Genomic DNA, 20,105 nt, shown 5'->3' on the forward strand with positions numbered 1-20,105 from the left:
AACAAAGTTTATCTTACCTTATCTTATCTTAAAATAGTAAGTAAACATCAATGGCTGAAATGAACAGACGTTAACTTATGATTCTTACCTCTATATTGCTCTTTTTTCTGCTCTTCTTTTTTCACTAATTTTTTCAACATACGATGAGAATCTGATTATGTGTAGCATATAATCACGTAGTGCTAGAGGCATAACTAACGCGTATGCTAACGGCGCTGGCATGCATAAGTAATGCGTTATGGCAATGTATCAATCATGTCATGATGCAGGCAGTGTGTAAAATAATCCAACATGACTTATGTTACGAGTTGTCAAATTTTTTTTTCGTTGATGTCAACTTGATGTTATTACCACTTAAATTTAATCAGTACTGAACGGATGTTAATTGGCACAATTAATTTTGCTCAATACATGGGTAGAGGGGCACACAGTCGTCACGAGAGGGTGCACTTCTGACCCAAAAAAAAAAAAAAAAAAAAAAGAAAACCCTCTCATGTGGCACCCCTCTGTCTTGCCCCCTAGGCAACCGCCTATGTCGCCTATGTGACGGACCGGCCCTGGTAGTTAGATCCAAGTTCACAATTTCCAGAGCCACATCCATTTTAAAAATGTAAACACACTCTTGTATTCCCATCAACTATAGAACAGGCTATATCAAGTGCAGGGCAACGTAAATATGAGTCGACAATATAGCTAGCAGGCTCTAAGCTTCTTCCAATAAATAGATATAGAAAAACAAATAAAAGGGGTAACACTGATAACATTAATATTATATATACAAATAGTCTTGGCCTAAGAAGCGCTGAACGTTTGTACACTTTTCTGGCCACAACCTTCAGAATGTTCAAGGCTGCAGTCTGAATTGCATTCCATATTTCTGTGTACCAGTTTCCAGCAGAAAAACAAAACAACATGATATAATGAGCTTTTTGAAACAAGATATACACTATATGGCCAAATGTATGAGGACACCTGAACATCACAACCAGATGTGCTTGCTGAACATCACTTTACAAAAAACCCCTTTGGTGTTATAATAACCTCCATTCTTCCAGGAAGGATTTTCACTAGATTTTGGAACATGGCTGAGGGGATATGTGCTCATTCAACCACAAGAGCATTAGTGAGGTTGTCGCTGATGTTGGAAAAGAAGTCTTTATAAATCAAGCTTTGTGCACAGGGGCATTGTAATGCTGGAAAATGTTTGGGCCCTTTAGTTCCAGTGAAGGGAAGCTGTAATGCTGCAGCATACAAAAACCATTCTAGACAACTGTGTGCTTCCAACTTTGTGGCAATAGTTTGAAGAAGGCCCACATATGGGTGTGATGGTCAGGTGATTCTTAACCACATATTTTAATGAAACATTCCAGACTCTAGTGACACAACAGGTCTGGCTTGCAAGATTAATATGCAAATAACAGTGTTTTACAAAAAGTGAATTCAAAAAGCTGAAGCTCAAATTGTAGATTGTTTATAAAGTTAAGCCAGCATCGCTGTTTAAAGGGCCACACTGGCTGGCAGCAGGCTGGCCTTACAGACACACAGGCTATCAGCGTGCAGCTGAATGAACTCAGTACCCACACAGAGCATACACAAACGCGCACACACACACACACACACACACACAAACACACACACACAAACACACACACACACACACACACAAAAGCCATGGAAATCTGATCTCGGAAAAAGAGTGGGGGCCTGCGCTCCCAAGCTGTGAGTCCGGTTACAGGTTTGATGAGAGGCACTGAGGGCGACAGAGCTGAAGGAACCATTGCATGTTGGGAGTATTTCAGTGATCTCACAGACTCTGAGTTCTAGTCTTGACAAGTGGAGCACAGCATATGCAACGTCTGAGTTAAGATATTAATTATCTAACTGTGTTCAGTTTTTTTATTCCATCAAAAAAACAACAGTAGACTAATTAAACCTGCACATTAAATTTACCATAACGGACTTCAAGCTAATGTCAAGTTATTGAAGCCTACATTCAAAAAGGTCCATGTGTCAGTTTTATCTTAATAAATGCACTTGGCTGCACTTATTAAGCAATAACAGCTGGTCAGTAAAAGCCACTGAAAGCAATGTGCTCTATCAGGACAAGGAAAAAAACAGTATATTAATAGAAATACATACACTACATACAATATTATAAAAAGCCAAAAGGCATAAATATGCGTATTGGAAAGTAGATTTGAAGGATGACAGAATGTACTCTTTATAATGATAAGCCCGCAAAGCCAATGTATCTTTTCATTTAGGCTTATTTTAATCTGAATACTGTTTAAATGAGATTTTACCAGAGTAGAAGTTTATCGTGGTACTACTAATCCTCTTAGACTTTGCTATAGGGGGCAGCATTTGGACTTAAAAATATTTCAGTGTTCTGTTCAATTCCGTAAAATACTGCCAAGCAGAACTCGACACACCAGTGGAGGCAATGGGGATGCCTCGGCACCCAAAAAGTCTAGTCCTTCTTGTTACTCATTTGTGTGCTTCAAATACCCATAAAATCTACTTACAGGAAGGAAGCTACTAAAACAAAAAACTATTTCACACATTTGACTTTGCTGTGACCTTGACCCTGTTTAGATCGGTTCTAAAATCGGTTGGTTACTTTAATAATTTCATACAATTTCTACAAATATTCAACCAAATTTTCTTGAAATATCGCGTTAACTACTGATACAGATGCTTCTGAATGCTGTTAATTTCCATGAAGAGCTCTGCCGCATGACGGTTATGGTGTGATACAATCTACTTTGTCACATTTAGCCAATCAGTTAACAGTCTCCCATTTTGAAAAAGCCCTCTCTGTTAATTCAGTATAGCCAAATACACATAACTGTCATATGAACACCTGATTTTTTGCACACACGTCAGAACTGTATTTAAAAAAAAAAAAAAAAAAAAAAAAAAAAAAAAAAAAAGTCAGACTGCACCTTGCTATTAAACCCCGCTTTACACCTGATAGCATCCAACACAAATAAGTAAGATTAAATAAGAAACCCACTGAACATGTTTCACTTATTTAACAGAGGCATGAGGCATCTATGCTCAGAAATATGCTTCTAGTTTATTACAATTCATGTTTTACTCCATACAATAAATAAACACTTCTGTCCTTTTCAGCAGGTCCAGAGTGCATTAAACATGACCTGGCTCTACAAATGATTCACCTCTGGTTAAACAAAGTAAAGCGCGAGTTTTCACTCGGAGTCAAACGCAAGTGGCTAAAGATCTATCCTAACATTTTATCCTAGCATTTTATCAACAGGAAACAATTATCTGACCAAGTAGAAAGGAAGCAGAAACAATAAACAAACCAGGCAAACAGAAAAGATAAGAATCAACTGATATTCAGTATTTTGCCTGACCATGGCTAATAAGAATAAAGAAAGTCAAATCAACATGACGATGCGTTGTATGATCGCAGTTGCATACTGCAATTACACAAAAACACAAACAAACCCTTGTACTGCATTGTTGATATCGGTGTAGTGACTGTCATGTCTCAGTGCCATTTTGATAGCGCTGTCATGTCATCATGGTAAAACAGCACTGTGTATTGTTTTGAACTGTAAAAAAGTAAAAAAAAAAAAAAAAAAAAAAAAAGTTGAACCGTTATCATATATCACAAACATTTAGAGAAAAAATAAACAAAGTACTTCACTGTATATTGACACTAAATAATATCAAATCAGCCAAATGGCCAGGTAATTTCATGGGTTATCTATGAAACTTATATTTTCAAAATATTTGGAGTTAGTTAGGTTCTCACCAGGTCGTTTAGATTCTCATGCTGCTGTGCCGTTGCTTTTAATGCCAAGAGAAACTGCGCATCAGTGTCTGTATCTCTCTTAAGCCAACACACAAGGTCTCTCTCTCTCTCTCTATCTCTCTCTCTCTCACACACACACACACACACTCTTATCTAAAAGTGAAAAGACCTTCAACCTGTGCGCCACAAGAGCAACATGTCTACCACAGTTGTGTGTGCACAGTTGTGTGTATGTGCATGTCTGTGCAGCTCATGCCCATGTCCAATATGTACTGTCTGTCTGTTTTTCATGCTTTAGCTCTCCGGAGCTAGTGCCCTACTTTCAGAGGAGAGAGAGAGAGAGAGAGAGAGCAAATGTGTACTTTTAGCTGTGTGTGGGCGCTTCACTCAGCGTATCTAATTTACCATAATCACTGATCCTGTGTTCCATCATCAGAGGAAATCTGCGACACAGAACACACTGGGCACATGCTGTCCTCCTCTATAAGTGAGAGAACCCGGAGAGTCTAAATGCCCTCACTAGTGCTTTAATAAATTTAAAATTTAGACAAGTAAGGTGTAATAAGAGAATTACTGAGGTTCAAATATAGAGTAAACACACAAAAAAGACACGTTTTAAACAATTGCTTGTTCAACTGACACTTCTTAACCGAACATGGACACTAGCAAGGTGTCTGCGTATTCGTACACAGCAGGCTAAGACTGCTTCCCATGATGCCCAAAGCATTGTAGAATTCAACTCCAGTACTCCTGGCACGGTGAAGGATATTTGTTTACTGTATCAAACAGGGAGGTCTAACTGCCTAACTGCTACTTCATCCACTGGTTTCAGGTTGCTAAGCAGAACCAGCTATGACTAATGCATAACTTTAGATAGCAGCACTACCTCAGCACTATCAAACCAGCAACGGTAAAGAGAAAGCAGACCACAAGTATGACTCATCTGTGGTTCAGGGATTCCCCAATACACTCTGTGTACTTCCCAGGGATTTCATATTGATTTTAAACTACAGTGCAAAGGACTTCTTCGTTACCAAAAAAAAAAAAAACCAAACAAAAAAAAAACATGATTACTCAGTCAGTCAGGGGACAGAAATCCTGCTGAGTCACCAAGACAATCCTGTAACAATAAATGTGACAGCGGTATCAGGTCAGATTTGGCATAAAATTTAGACGCAAAAGAAGTCCAGCTACACAGTGACTGGGAGGAGACACAGCCAAAAGGAACAGAGAGAAAGTGTAAAACAACTGCACTAACGCTGCACTAACACTATCCAGTTCATGCCAAACCATTTTTTTTTGATAGACTGGAGAACAAAACATACAGGAACATCAGAAATGACCCAGTGTTATACCTTTGTGCTCTATATTATATTTTAGCTAGGTAACTAGAAGTAGCAGGGTAGCTGCTTCTTACAACCCCTGAGATGTATATATCTTGATTATATCTTCCTCCCTTACATTCAGCTTTCAATCTTTTTCCCTTCAACCAGAGCTTATGTTTTAGCTAGTGAATGTTAGTTGACTCGTTCATTCTGGAGGATACGTGGTGTCTATGATATCGCTGCATGAGCACAGTTGCTGATTGATAAGGCAGTCACAGTGATCGCTAATCAGCTGACCACAGCTACAAGACAATGATGTTGAGAGGTTCTGTTCTTTAATCTGGTATTCAGATATGTGACAGTCACACTGATGTACCCAATGAAGTTTTTTTAAAATTCTCATAACATTTATGTTAAGTGTGTTGGTGCGACATGAAGCAGAGTTCCTGTTACCACCCCAATGTGGATTATTTACCTATAATAGCATGACCTGAAGTGTTTTATTGCTGTTACACCACAATGATTTGCCAACAATTATATAATTTTTAATTTATAATTAATGACATCATGCTTTTAAACAATTTGCATCCGCAAGACAATTTAGTTCCTGTTATCGCTTAATTTATAGCCACTATAAATCGTCATTCCTTCACCAGCCTCTCTTCTTTTCGCCGTCATTAAGTTAATAAGACAAAAACACAGCTCGTCATGTTACCAAGAAACTGGAAAGAGCAAACTCCTCTGTCCTGAAGACACTCCCATGCCTGTTACAAAGCACTGACACCGAAGACTCCCTCCATAAATGTTTAATAAACCTGTCCTCCACCATATCCACAGTTTTTTAAATTATGTGTAGTATCTCCCATATAAGTCCCTGTGAATGAGCTGTTAGTATTAAAAACAATAACATACTGGAGCAAGCACGTTAATATAAATCGTTCATTTATGTTACAGCTGGAACTACGTTCAGAGATGCGCTGTTACAGAAAATGAAGCCACACCTTGTGATTTGAGAATTCAACAACGCTGTGTTACATTCCTTTTTTAAAATGACTGAAAACCCTCAAATACACTTTACTACATCTTTCTAAATTCAGGACGGTGTTGATTAGATGTCGAGCTGACTCGGATGTGTTAATTCAGAGAGAAAACTACATGTGGCAGGAATGCAGTTCAACACTCTCAGCATGTGCAGCTGCAGCAGGGTATAAAGGAAAGAGTCCCTGAAAGAAGTCTCAATCCTGACACGTGTGCTATACTGAGGCTGCACTAGATCTGTATGAGTGCAGCAGGTGGATAGAACTGTGTTAAATCATGATGTTTGTGCCACATGAAAAAAACCCAGCTGTGGTCAGGGCTTCCTCTGCGTAGCTGGGGTCAGAGGGCAGATGGCCTGAACACCAAGCCTATAGACACACCAGGGCAAAAATCAAAGGTCAAGCCAGGTCAAGAGACCAAATCCAATTGGACACACAAAGAGATAGAGCAACACAGAACATTATCTTTTACGGGATGGTCCGTTTCCCTCACAAGAGGGAATATTCCCATCCTAGAAAGTTGCTGGCTCTCCTCTGATAAGGAATGCTATTATAGAAGAACTAATTCTACATTCCTACACACTGCTCTTTATACTGCTCTGTAAACATTTGTAAGAATCAACATTAAGCTAGCAGACAGCCCAAAGAAAAACTGAGGTCATTCTCCATTAACATTAGGCTACACTGCTGTCTGAGAAAGAGTGTTTTTCCTTAAAACACACACCACATCATTAATGATTTACCTCAGAGCCCTGTTCTCTGAAATCCACTGGTAACTTGATACTGGTAGAAATCAGACTTTGTTCGTTTAACTTATTCAGACTATATAGTTAACTATAGATCAGCTTTAACCCACTGCCCATTCACTATGTATTTAACACAATTCTTGATGAAATAGGAAATCACAGTTTTTAAATTAGAATTGAGATCAATTCTTTGGCCAGTTTTGTAAGGGACAATTCTTACATAATGTACATATTGTAAACATTATAACACGTTATTTGGTAGGTATGTGACGATACACTAAAGCCATGGTATGAGACACCTCCCAAAACAGGCTTCATGAGATGATACTGACACGAAATGATACTGACACAATTAATGCATAAAATTGTAATACATTTATTTTGTAATGACAACAAATCAAACCACTGCAAAATCAATATAAGAAAAGTAGATCAGGATTTATAATAGAAGGCGGAATTAACATCTTATTTTAATCTTTTTCAGTGTTAAATATTTCATAGCAACATTATTAATATGACTGGTGGAAGATTGTGCCTTAAATGTTTAGGCTGAATAACAAATTAGTGTTATCACCACTCCTACTGCTGTCTGACATCCACGTGAAATGCACAAGCACGTCAAACTTACCAACTGAACAAGACAAATAAGAAAAACCAATCAAATCATGATTTTATTTTGTATATTTCCTCATCCCACCAAAATTAATTTCTGGTTACGCCACTGCCATCACAACACACAACGTGCTTCCTAATCGATTTTATACGTAACTGTGATTTACATGGAGTGCAACAAACAGGAGTTGATTTTAACCTGCGTTTCAGACCGTGGTCAAGCCAGCCACGAAAGAAACTGGAGTGCATGTATATACGGTAACTTCCTGTCTGTGCTATGGATCTGCTGTGAATTCAGGAGAGTGTGAAAACGTTGAGCAGTATTGCACTACAGGCCATTTTAATATTATTTTTCCAAGTTCATGTGAGCCAAATGAAACAAGGCTGCAGGCCGGATGTTAATAATACACTTGTGTTTGACACACGTGCCGTAACACTGTTTTCTGATTAGCTTAACTTTTTGGACTATTAAGTAAGCATACTTCAAGGCAGTTAGATTCCCACTCACAAACTTTGCTCTCTAGGACCTCTGGTGCTACATTTGATATACATTTGACAATACTGCAACTTTTGAGACAGTGATATTCTGTCTCATGCCTATTATTTTGTATAAAACATTAATCATATTAGGGTACTAAGTGCACCATGTGTTCTCCCAAAGCTAAAAAGAAACCAGCAATATCATTAGTCATAGTCCATGGCAAAGTGTCCAAGAAAGCAAAATTGTGTGTGGTCTCTGGTCGAGAGGACTGAGGTTACTCTTTCTCCCATCAATCATATTGACACTAATCAATCGTGCGCATCTGTGAGTTCATGTATGTAGAATAGGGCAACTAGCAATTTCCTCTGAGTGTGTTCAGCTGCCCTGTGACGTATCATGTTTATTAGGTTGAAAACATGCAGTGGCTCCACGTGTCTCATGTGCCAGCCTTCATCCTCCCCAGTTGGTAGATGTCATGTGATAGTGTAGCGCTAGCTAGTGGGTGGAAATTGGCAAAATACCAAAAAAACAGGCAGTAAAATGTGTTTCTGCTCTTCTGCTGATAGCATCGCTTAAGCCACTTGTGAGTGAAATCTTGATAAATGTGCTCTATTTGTAACGTGTCACTGGCAAGTTTTGAGCAAGATAGTACACATAGCCATGACTCAATTTCTCCAATCATTCATTTACTCACCATTTCTTTAGTAATTGGGAATTTACTATGCAGTCTATAAATTAAATATCTGTTAAGGGCAAATTTGCTGGCCGGCTTGGTCACTTTAAAATTCACTCACAGCTTCCCTCAAATAGTTTTTTTTTTTCCCTACAGACTCACTGCTCCTTGAGTGTATGCATGAGGTCTACAGTGATTGGTCACAATGAATAAGATGGAATTGTCACGCACTGTTTTATACAATGGCCGCATGAGTGCAAATGTAAAATCCACGCTGCTCTTGAATTGATTAGAAACAATTTTCAAATTATTAGATTTTCCAAAGATAAAATCGGCCAAACTGGATTACAAACAGAAGTGAAAAAGACTGTGTCTGTTTCGCTATGACATGTAATTATGTAAAAATGGTCAAATTGTGAGAAAAGTACAGTTAGCCATCGATGTTTTAGCAGTGCGTTTGTTAAACTGTCTCCTTACCCAACATTTCATCATTTCCCCTCCACTCTTGATTATAAGGATACTGCTCTCAAATCAAATCTCTGCTGTGCTTTTTGAGTGCTACAAAAGTAGCAAGTGTTAAAGCACAAGTTGATTTACATCATCACTGATTACAACCACCATGAGAGCTAGGATTTTAAAAACATGTACACCACACACACACACACACACACAAAGCTCTTTTGTATGGGTGTGACTATGATTTTTTTTTTCTTCTATTAGCACAGGAAACACATTGTACATTGGGCAAGCCTGCTGCCTTTTCCACTTTCATTAGTGAACATACAGTATGCCCAAATCTAATTAATTTACATGCCAGCTTGATTCTGCTGTTATGTCACTTCTTAGGAAAGTGTTTTTCCAGTCAGCTCCTGTCAGCTTATTAACACCTCACCTATTTCTGGTTCTGATGCCACTACGCTTAAAACCCTGCAGTTATCTCTAGGCTCTAAACAGCCAGGCTGGAACACTGTCCTACAACCTGCCCTTCATTATAAAACTGAGGCATAATGAACAGAGTCCATTCTACCAAGACCTCTTGACTGTTGTATTTCAGCATCATTTCTCATGACACACTGCAAGCATGCATCCATAGACACAAGATGAAATCGCTGCATGCTCCTTGTTGGATTACCAATGAAAGTTTCAACTGAGTTTGTTTGGAAGTAAAGAGCAATGCACAAGCCATTCACAACACATTGAGCAGCTCTAATGCTAGACTTTTACCTCTTTCTGAATGAAAATGAGCATCTATGCTAATCAAAACACACTGTTTATAGGCTAAAAATATGTTTCTAAAAATACAGATGTTTACCTGTTATTTTGCGGATGTACACAGACATCAGTATTAGCTGTACTAGCTGTTGTAATTCAGGGTTCGGAGCAGCCATAGACCAAGATTGATTATCGATTATTAGTGATTACTTTAGAGGTGAGAGTATGAAATAGAGACAGAGCGAGTGAGTTACAGGCGCTGAGTTGGTGCAGACACCATAATAGAAAATAGGTTTTTAGCTCTTTCATGGCGTTCATTCTTTCTTTTTTTCTATCACATCACACTCTCTGTGGATCACAACATGTTGTTTTCTCACATAGGTGTTCCATACTGGTATAACGTTACGGAAAAATGCATACCTTAAGTAGATTTACAGCAAGTATAGCCAATTAACCATCGTACCCCTCACTTCTAGATCATATGCGTGACAGCCTGCACATGGTCAGATTTTGACATTTTCTACTATATGTTGTTCTCAAAACTACATGTTTTCCTGAACTGAAATATATTTCATCAATATTTTTTTTTAAAGCTTTTAAAGATCTTATTCCACAGTTCCATTGAAAGATGCCTCACCTACCTCTACATTTACTATCTAATCTGCTTAGGGAAAAACATTAATGTCAAATGTCAAATTAGTTGCTACAATATCAGCAATAATAGGGGAAATGGTAGCCGGAAACTGGAGGAGGTATCATAAGTATGTGCATGTGTGTGCTGTGAAGAGACAAGGTTAGGTGGGATTAATACCAAATTATATCAAAAAATATATATACATTTATTATGGAATGAGTCTCAGTCTGATCACCTGAGGAAAACATCATCTGTACAAAGTGTGTAAGTGCTCTTCTCTGCTTTGATGATGATGTGATGGCGCAGGAGCATTGCAGATATTTTGACAGCTGATAACTGGATTACAAACAGAAGTGAAAAAGACTGTGTCTGTTTCGCTATGACATGTAATTATCTAAAAATGGTCAAATTGTGAGAAAAGTACAGTTAGCCATCGATGTTTTAGCAGTGCGTTTGTTAAACTGTCTCCTTACCCAACATGATCTTTGCAGGCCACCAGCCAAGATTAGAAAGTACCCTAAATAAAAGATTTTCACATTGTTTTGGGAAATGTGTGCTTTCTGAAAGTGTAGACGTCAAAGTATTATTAGCAGAAAATCTCAATTTTATTCACAACCTGATTTTTCGGTATTTTTGGATGTCTTCCTGAATTCAGCCATAGCATCTTCCAATGATTTTTTTTTCCCCCAGGTCGCTTCACACGTGTTTAACGTCTTTTACATTAAAGGAGTAACATAATGATCAACAGACTGTTCATACTATTGCTTAATTTATATTTATTATTATAACATTTATTTTCTAATAACTTTTTTTTTCCTAGTAACTTATTACTTTCGTCATGTCTATGTCAGCTGACACTTTCTTTTTTTTTTTTAAGTTTCCCTGACAGCGGTTAATTTTAGAAAGGGGGAAAAAAGACTAAAAAGAATTTTATGACACATAAGTGATCAGGATACACTTAGCATTCAACACACTACTAAGTACTGGTGTGAGCCCATATTAAAGCCATCGGTTTTCTATATTTTTTCATAACACATGGATTGTTATTTTTCTCCCTTTAGACATTCAAATTAATTTCTGACAACACTAACGCCCACACACATACATTCTGCAGTCTGTTACCCCCCAAATCCTTCACACTGCCAGATGCCCTGCACCACCATCTGCACTCTCACACACATCACGTATGTATATCCACACACAGAGTACACAGAGGCCTTGTGTATGTCTGGCATGTTCATGCATACTGGACATACACATGTATATACACACACAGCATTGTACAGCAGTTCCTAAGCCTGTTTTCTCATAAACACACAAAGAGACTATTGGTTGAAAACTGGAGAAAAGTAACAAAAGGGAAAGCCGAAGAGCTATTAATCCCTCTTGTAGACAGTGCTGTGCTGTTCTCACTGACACAGGCAACACAAAGCTTTCATACACCGGACGCTCCACCGTGTTAACACCATGCCACATCAAGGAGAGCTCACTCCAAATTTAGTTGTCATGAGTAGAGGTGTTACTATATACATGCAACACAACGTGCAGGCAAAGGAAGTCAAATACACACTACTCTAATCATCACTATCAAGGCCCAAATAAGAGTTTATGTCTGTAAGTGATGCATTTACAAGAAGTTGTTTTCTATTATAGGCTAAAATGAATGCTAAAACTATGGAATGCTTCACTGTATTAAACAAAAAAATTACACTTCCATGTGTATATATATATATATATATATATATATATTTTCACACGCACATTATTTTTATATACATACATACATACACACCTGCCAAACATTGCCATGTCATGGAAAATGTTTGGGCCTCTTAGTTCCAGTGAAGGGAATCTGTAATGCTACAGCATACAAAGACATCCTGTACAATTGTGTGCTTACAACTTTGTGGAACAGTTTGGGGAAGACCTACATATGGGTGTGATAGTCACATGTCCACAAACATTTGTCCATATAATGTATATCCTTGATTACACAGGGGAGGAGAGACCATAAATTCATTAGCTAACACAGCAGGGAAGTAAAAACTCCAGTGTGCTGTCAGTCTTATGTTTTGGATGCCCAGAAACTAACTAGGCTAAAACATGGTAACTTAATATAACGATTTATATGGCAAGCTAGTTTGCTAGTTAAGTGCATTAATCCTTACTAAGGCAAAAGAAAGTGTATATGATCATTGTCCTCTTCTAACAAAGAGTCATCGACAAAAGGTCAGCAAATCATTGCCTAACGTTTCAGCTGTAAGCTGTGGTGTTCACACTTAAAAGATATTATTAGCGCCTGGCTAGCATATTCTCTCGACATGTTTACCCATGCTGTGAATATGTTTTGAGAGTTATAGGACAGCTTTACACTGGACGTAATTTTGCTCAATTTAATCCACATACCTGCGTGTTCCTGATTCTGAAAGCTTGTTTGTCACCTACAGTACAGTATGCATGTTAACCCACCTAATGAAAATCATCCGATCATCTGCCGGGTCGATGTTCGTAATGCAGCAGGTAGATTCAGAAGTAGTAACTTGCATTTTGGTTACGGTATCAGTGTGTATCTAAATCACCATAAAGTTTAAACATGGCTATACACCAAAAGAAAACTTGTGTTTTGGAAAAGTCTGGTTGTTCTCTGGTTGTTAAATCTGGTCTGGTTGGTTTCTGGTTGTTAAATCTGCTTGTAAAATGGGCAACTAAAAATAAAAACCTACAGTGCGGACATGAAATTTGCTTAGAGGGCACACAGGCTACTGATTTGTCTACTCCTGGTACAATCTAATTACAGTTAAAAGCGATAAAACTCCTATTATTTGGCTGATCACTATCGACAGTGATCGGCAGGGGCATCTCCTTGGCAACTTGTCGACAGTGATAGTGTATTTTCTGTTACTGGGGCAAAGCAAAATACTATAGAATGACTCTGTGAAGGATCTTTCAAAATTTGATCCAACAATTTAAAATCTTCTTCACACCCTTTTTTTTAAGCTTCAGACCACCAAGTAGATCTGAAGAAATAGATTTTGCAAGCATAACAAAAATATTAATACTGCGCTAGGACGCTACGTGCAAGTACACAAACCTGAGGGGCCATTCTTCTCTCAATATCACCCCTTCTTCCAGATGAACATTCGCAGCTGTATCTCTATAGACAAGTAGGCTTGATAAATTTGCAACAGGAAAAATACATGGAGGCAGAGCACAATCTCTCACCTGTTCTGCTCCTCAAGCTTGGCGAGTAGCTCCACTTCATCCGGGCTAAGCTGGGTGGAGGACGGAGTTGAGGGAGAGAGGCCTGGCGAGGACAGTGAGACGGTGGACGATCCCACCACCGTGTGCAGTGAGGACGGAGTGGCCACCTGGCTAGCCATCTGACTGACCGTGTGCGACACTGAGTTCTTCACCCATGAAAGAGTTGAACTCAGCTTGCCGGCTACTTTGTCCGTCGCCACCTGTGGAAAGTAGATGGTTAGATATGAGCACACTTACACAAGTCTGGGTGCAAACTGTAGTCAATAACCTTGTTTTGAGCTATCATATCATTCATGGCTATATAAGGGGGTGCAGGATAGGCTTAAGCATTACCTTGCAGTGGAAACATTAGTAGCTCTGTCACAAGGAGATTTCATGTCTGGGCTATTAGTTTTTTATTTGGAGTTTAGAACAGACAAGTAGTTTCAATAACTATAAAAAGACGAAATTAGGCAAACCAAATCATGGGACAGGGCAGCACACCAGAGCTCTCATTGCCCAGTGGACTAGCTAATTAATTTATGATTTGTCCACCCTGAGCCCTAATGAATATGTTCATCCAAATAATCCTGATTCAGCTTGGACATGTAATGCCCTTTGAGCTGGTACATAGATGCCAAAGCAGAATACTGTACTCAAGCCTAAAGCTCAGCTTCTCAAGCCTCAACCAACAGATACGTCTGAATTTAAACACGCTCAAAATGAAACATGGCCTACTGCTACACTGCAAGTCTAGTTAGTAAAAATATTTTTAAGCAACTACAAAAATAGCAGGACTGTAAGTAAAGCATTTCGCAGTTGCAGAATGCGACTTTTTGGCAGTACAGTCACTTGTTTTGACCATACTTTAAGATCAGAGATTAAGAGGATATGAAAGTAGATATCCTTCTACTCAACTGAAAAAAGCCTGACAGCACCACCTCATGAACAGACAAAAGTTTTCATGTTACATATTAAGGTTCTTTGGTTTCTATAAAGCGTTACAGTTTATAATAGGAGTCTTCCGACTCTGTATTACCAGGTGTATGCAAATACAGGGCTAAAAATGTCCTGTATTAGATCTTGAAAAAAATGAAAAGGTACAGTTCTGCAGACACAGCAGGGCAGGATATGAGCTTGTATGGCAGATGTTTCAAGAGGAAGACTGTGTGAATGATCATCTCACACTGCTTGAAATGACCCACAATGATGTGTGCATGTGCATGTCACAGGAAAATAATGCACCATGAAGGAATGAAGTTCTGCTGAATAGCAGTATTTTAACTGGCCTACAGCGATTTGTGTATTCCTGGGTTCTAAACACTCTTCCTGGTCATGTGATGAATGCACTCATTCACATATTTAAGGATAGATAACATCATGTAACACTGCATGTAACACATCTTATTGTAATAATGTTGCTCATACAAATATGTAATATTACATTTACCTATTTTAATAATTGCTTAACTATCAGTATTTCTTTTTAAATAACTACATGAAGTACTGTTCTGAAGGTCACTTGTTTACTTAACACTAGCACAATAGCCCTTGAGAACTAACCAAAAAAAAAAAAAAAAAAAGTCAAACGGCCACTGTCATCCATGACACTCTACAACTAAGATGTTTAATTCTGGCCAGATTCCCAAAACAGATTGTCCCAAAAAAGTGTGCATAACATAAACAGAATAGAGCCATAAATAAACATAAACAAAAAATTCAAACTTATTAGCACACTCTTCAGTTATCCCGCGATGACGTTGAAAAGGAAAAGAAAATGAAAAACACAGTCAATATCTAGCATACATGTTATGGGGCTGGGCATTTCCTCAAGAGTAATTTCTGAATAAGGACTTCATCAAGACTCTGCGCCTACTGACACAGAAGCAAGCACAGCAATTTACGAAACAAAGACAGCTGGAAGTCAGCTGGACGTGTACCTTACAGCACACACTGAAACGCCACTGGCTCTGGAAACCACCATTACATAAAATATATCAACTTCCTCTGAAGTCAAAGATAGTGCTGTCTAGTGTAAGAGAGTACATTTAGCTAAACCAGTAACAGAAAATAATTCACTCGTCTCTGGTAGTCCTTTTAAGGCTACAACTCTAATGTAAACGGCTCCCAAATACTTAAGGTATTTCATGAAAAATCAAAGTCCAGCATATTATCCAAACTATTTACAATCCTTTCAAAAGAAGTGCATGCTTACCTAAAGAGCACCTCCTTCTTCAGTTGGACACTCTTAAACAGTAATTCCATCAAAGCTGAAGAGCAAAAATTCGTATAATGGGTAAAATGGGTTTGAACAGAGTTTAACAAGCCGTCTTCAATCCAGGACGTAAATACTGAGTATTCAAACCATCAAACACTTGACTGCCTTTCAGCTGAGGTTGTAGCCATTTGACAGGCACCTGACTGTCACGGTGTCACTTGGGATCAAAGTGCACACGGAGCGAGGGACCTGAGACAGACTGAGTTAATTAGACGATGTGTGCTAGCATCAGCCTTGACATTACATCTGAAGTGACTCTGAAGCTGGAATTAACCTGGCAGAAGAAAGCCCCGTGTGACGTTTGCAGTGTTACCAGTTAACACACACATCATGCCGGTAACCCCAGGGGAAGTGTGTCTTCAGATCACAGCCAGTTTCTCATTTGCAAGAAGCACTTCTGCGAATCTAGAGTGAACCAGCTTTTATTTCCGGACTACTAGTGAAAACTACACACATTGATCTTCGCAGTTGTAAAACCCACTGAAGAGACAACAGTACTCGCCCACTGAATCCCAAGAAACGATGGACTTTTACTCGAGTGGGATTTTCCGCTCCCTGCATGTTACTGACGAAGGAGAGAGAAAGAGAGAGGGAGAAAGAAAGTGCAGGAGGTGGGGCATGAACAGGACGCAAAACAGAGAGCAAAGTGCAGTTAGAAGGAGAAGTAAAGAAAAGGAAGATGCATTAAGCAATTAGCAGGACTTCTAAAATAAGCCAGTGTTTAGATGTACACCACAGGGCTGAGGAATATCAAGAGATAATATCAATAGTAATGAAATTATGCCACAATACACCTTTCTGAGTTATCCCAGGTATTTTCAGCATTTTTAAAACAATTACAAACTGGGACTGGTAGCAGCTGACACATTTTCTACAGTTTTATTGAAAGCAACACTACTGCTTTTTAGCAAACCTATATATAATCAGCTGCAGAATTATTGCCAAGGGTCTCAATTTGAGGTTTGCAGAGGAAGGCAGCATTTTCAGGTCACTAAATCTCCAAATCTAAAATTAGACCTCACCTCCAGAATACAGAAAAGAAACTAGTGAGTGGGCGAGCTGGCAAAAATATCATACGATTTTTTTTTTTCAGTCTTGCTCACGATCCACAATTTTTAATCACAATTATTTTTCATGTTGGTTTTTAGAACTATTTTGCAAGCAACCAACCTAACTTCCCTATTGATGAAACTATAGCTCTATAAGGAAATATAACCTCAAAGAAAAAGAATAACAGACCACTTAGGCACGACTCAACAAAATGTAAATAGAAAATCTTTCTAAAATGACAAGTCAATATATAGCACTTAGCACATTTAAAAATGTTAAATAAAACGTACATCGTCTCTAATGTGTTCAATATTTAGAAATGCAATAAATGGAAAGGTGAGTGAGTAGTGTTTAAATACTGCATGCAGTAGCTGAGCTGGTTTACATTTTATTTAATTTATGTATCATTGTTTTGGTTTTTATTTCGCAGCTCTCAATATTCAGAGTACAGCTGAGGAATAGTGGTGTTAGTAAAATATTTGCAACTCAGGCAGTCATAATGAGAAACAACTATTTTAAGAAGTCACTTAATATCCCCGTTTTGATGGGTATTATATCTTTGGCCAGGTAAAATGCCATGGCCTAAGTGATGTTTTCCCAGCACCTGCAGGTTTTCTCATAAGGAGTGCTTTTTCAAATGCATTTGTTTCCTTCAGCGCTGTTTCTGGCTGTGAGGCTGTTCATGGGCGCTCCCTACGTTATCTGGATTTCGGCATACTCTTTGGGGTGCTTTCTCGGTTAAATACATTTGCTGTGTCAAATTCACCAGTCTTGCCAACCATTGTTTGCACCATGGCCATTATGTAAAATCCAGCAGTTCCACACAACGGTTATATTTTTTAAGGACCAGCTTCTCTGTGTTGTCAGCCAACTGACAAAATATTTTTAGTATCACAATACACAATCGCATATATCTCCATGATCATCATTATCTCCATGAAGTACCAAGACATTTTTGGCTATCTCTGCCAAGAAGTAACAACTGGTCATGGTTGCTTCTTCCAGCAGTACCATGATCAAAACATACATCCAAATCAACACAAAAATTATTCAGTGACCACAGAATCAGCTTTTGACATGGTTGTCCCAGTCACCTGACCTAAACCCCATTGAAACCCTGTGGGCTGAGCTGAAGAGGAGAATCCACTAGGCTTGTGCGATATTGATTTTTCACTGCTCGCAACTTACCATTAAAAAAAAAAAAAACATGATTGCCTCCCAAGTGGCGCAACAGAAAAGTGTTCACTCTATCATCTGGAGATCACAAATTCAAATAACGATGATTCCAAAGCCATCTGTGGCCAGAAGTCCAAGAGTGCTCTCAGGGTGGGAGGGGTGGCATACTCTCTCTCCCCTATCAATCACAGAAACTCTAGCCAATCATGAGCACTGGAAAGGGCCAGATAGCGCTTTCCTCCTAGTGTGTTACACTACCAAAATGTCACATCTCCTGTGACATATCTCCTCCTCCTCCCGTGACACAGCATCAGCAGCAGTTCAAAAAGATGTGGTCGTCTGGCTTCACTGGTCTACAAGGAGAAAGCCTCGGAAATGAAAGTAGCTAAATTTTACCAGAATTGGGTCAATAATAAAGGAAAATTAAGTCCTGAGTGTTAATTGGCTCCAGTTTCCAAGATACAGCTTCAGGTCAAAATTGCATCAAAATAATTCAAAATTAGAAGGGGGGTGTGCGATTATGCTCCATAACTTTTCTGCAAAATGTGATATAGCAATGAGAATGGTGCCACACCAATCATTATAAATGTATCTTTTTATTGATACCAGTAACATAACTTTCAATTCATTTACTGTTTTTTTTTTTCATGTAACATTTTCATGCCTTTTTTTTTTCATGAAAAACTGACCAAATTGTGGGTGGGTTGGTCCCATTGCTGTGTAGCTTCCCAGACTATTAAGATACAACCTCAAAATTATACAGTTTTAAAGCTTACGAAATATAATGTGAATATCAGATAATTACAGAATACTAGCTCTAACATCAGATTAAACGACACAAATGCCACAAATGTAGCAGAAGTTATCTGCGTTGTTTACACAGTTTCAAGGCATCTTGGTTTCTGAGGGAAAATATCACGCGACTGTTCCTTGGAAATGTTAGGCAATGACACTTTCACAAGCCACCAAATGCAACTGTATGATGCATAAATCTGGCCAAGACAAATGTACTCTGCAATAAAAGACCAATAAATTACAGTTAGGGAATAATCTTTAGTCTCAAAGTGAAGATAAATTTATAAACTTTCATATGGTACCCTTTTCATTGTTCTACCGTACTTTGTCGAGAAGTTACGAGGCATCATGATCATCAGACACCCCCGTCCCTTGTAGGCAAATATACTCGCCTGTGTATAGATAATTATAAATCTTTATCGTGAAATATCGTGAAAACTTTAGCAAACCAGCACCTTTATCACCTGTTTTCTAATTCATCTAATCAAAATATGTAAGAATTAGCACATTTTATCTCTGCGGTCGATAATTTCCCAAAATTTGTAGACCAGTGTTTTCAGTGTGAAATTAATGCTACATTCGGGAAGTCCGAACTCGTCATTTTTGAGCTCGGCACTTTTGAGCTACAAAGTAAGGAAAAAACATGGACTCATCCGTGAAAGTGTTTTGTTAGCAAGTTAATATGGTAGCCAGCTAACATCCTTCAAACTTTCTCCAAACAGCGTACTGTCTGGTCAGTGTTACAGCTTAAACCAACTAATGTGTCTGTGTTGATTGCTGAAAGTAAATACTGTTCTGCTAAAAACTTTTTTAAAGCTGTGAAGTGATTTTAATTACTGTTGTCGGTGTGAGCAGCCAAGCGGCATGACATCATATGCCGAACTCGGGGTTGAAGAGACGTTCCTGACTTTCCAAGCAGATTATGCCACATATATCACAGGAAAAAAAGAATTCTGATTCCTTAAAAATACTCTTCAAATATGCCTCTAATGGTTACAGCAGAGTATCAGCAGTGCATCATTATCACTTGGTGGTTTTAGCACTGTATCCTAATACACATAT

At 38.5% G+C, this 20,105-nt stretch overlaps 1 protein-coding gene across 5 annotated transcripts in view; it reads right to left on the reverse strand.

Annotated features, from left to right (window-relative positions):
* evi5b (ecotropic viral integration site 5b) overlaps positions 1 to 20,105 on the reverse strand; it is a 63,654-nt gene that overhangs the window by 34,524 nt on the left and 9,025 nt on the right. For 3 of the 5 annotated variants that reach the window (XM_026921238.3, XM_026921246.3, XM_053232073.1), the window contains one exon: positions 13,727 to 13,965. In XM_026921238.3, coding sequence (XP_026777039.1) covers positions 13,727 to 13,965 — 239 coding nt within the window. Of the gene's footprint in view, positions 1 to 3,474; positions 3,582 to 3,784; positions 4,242 to 13,726; positions 13,966 to 15,959; positions 16,606 to 20,105 lie in introns of those variants that run through there. The other 2 variants (XM_026921252.3, XM_026921279.3) reach the window with 2 other exon arrangements.

Source organism: Pangasianodon hypophthalmus, chromosome 2 (genome assembly GCF_027358585.1).
Source record: "Pangasianodon hypophthalmus isolate fPanHyp1 chromosome 2, fPanHyp1.pri, whole genome shotgun sequence".
Lineage (NCBI taxonomy): Eukaryota > Metazoa > Chordata > Actinopteri > Siluriformes > Pangasiidae > Pangasianodon > Pangasianodon hypophthalmus.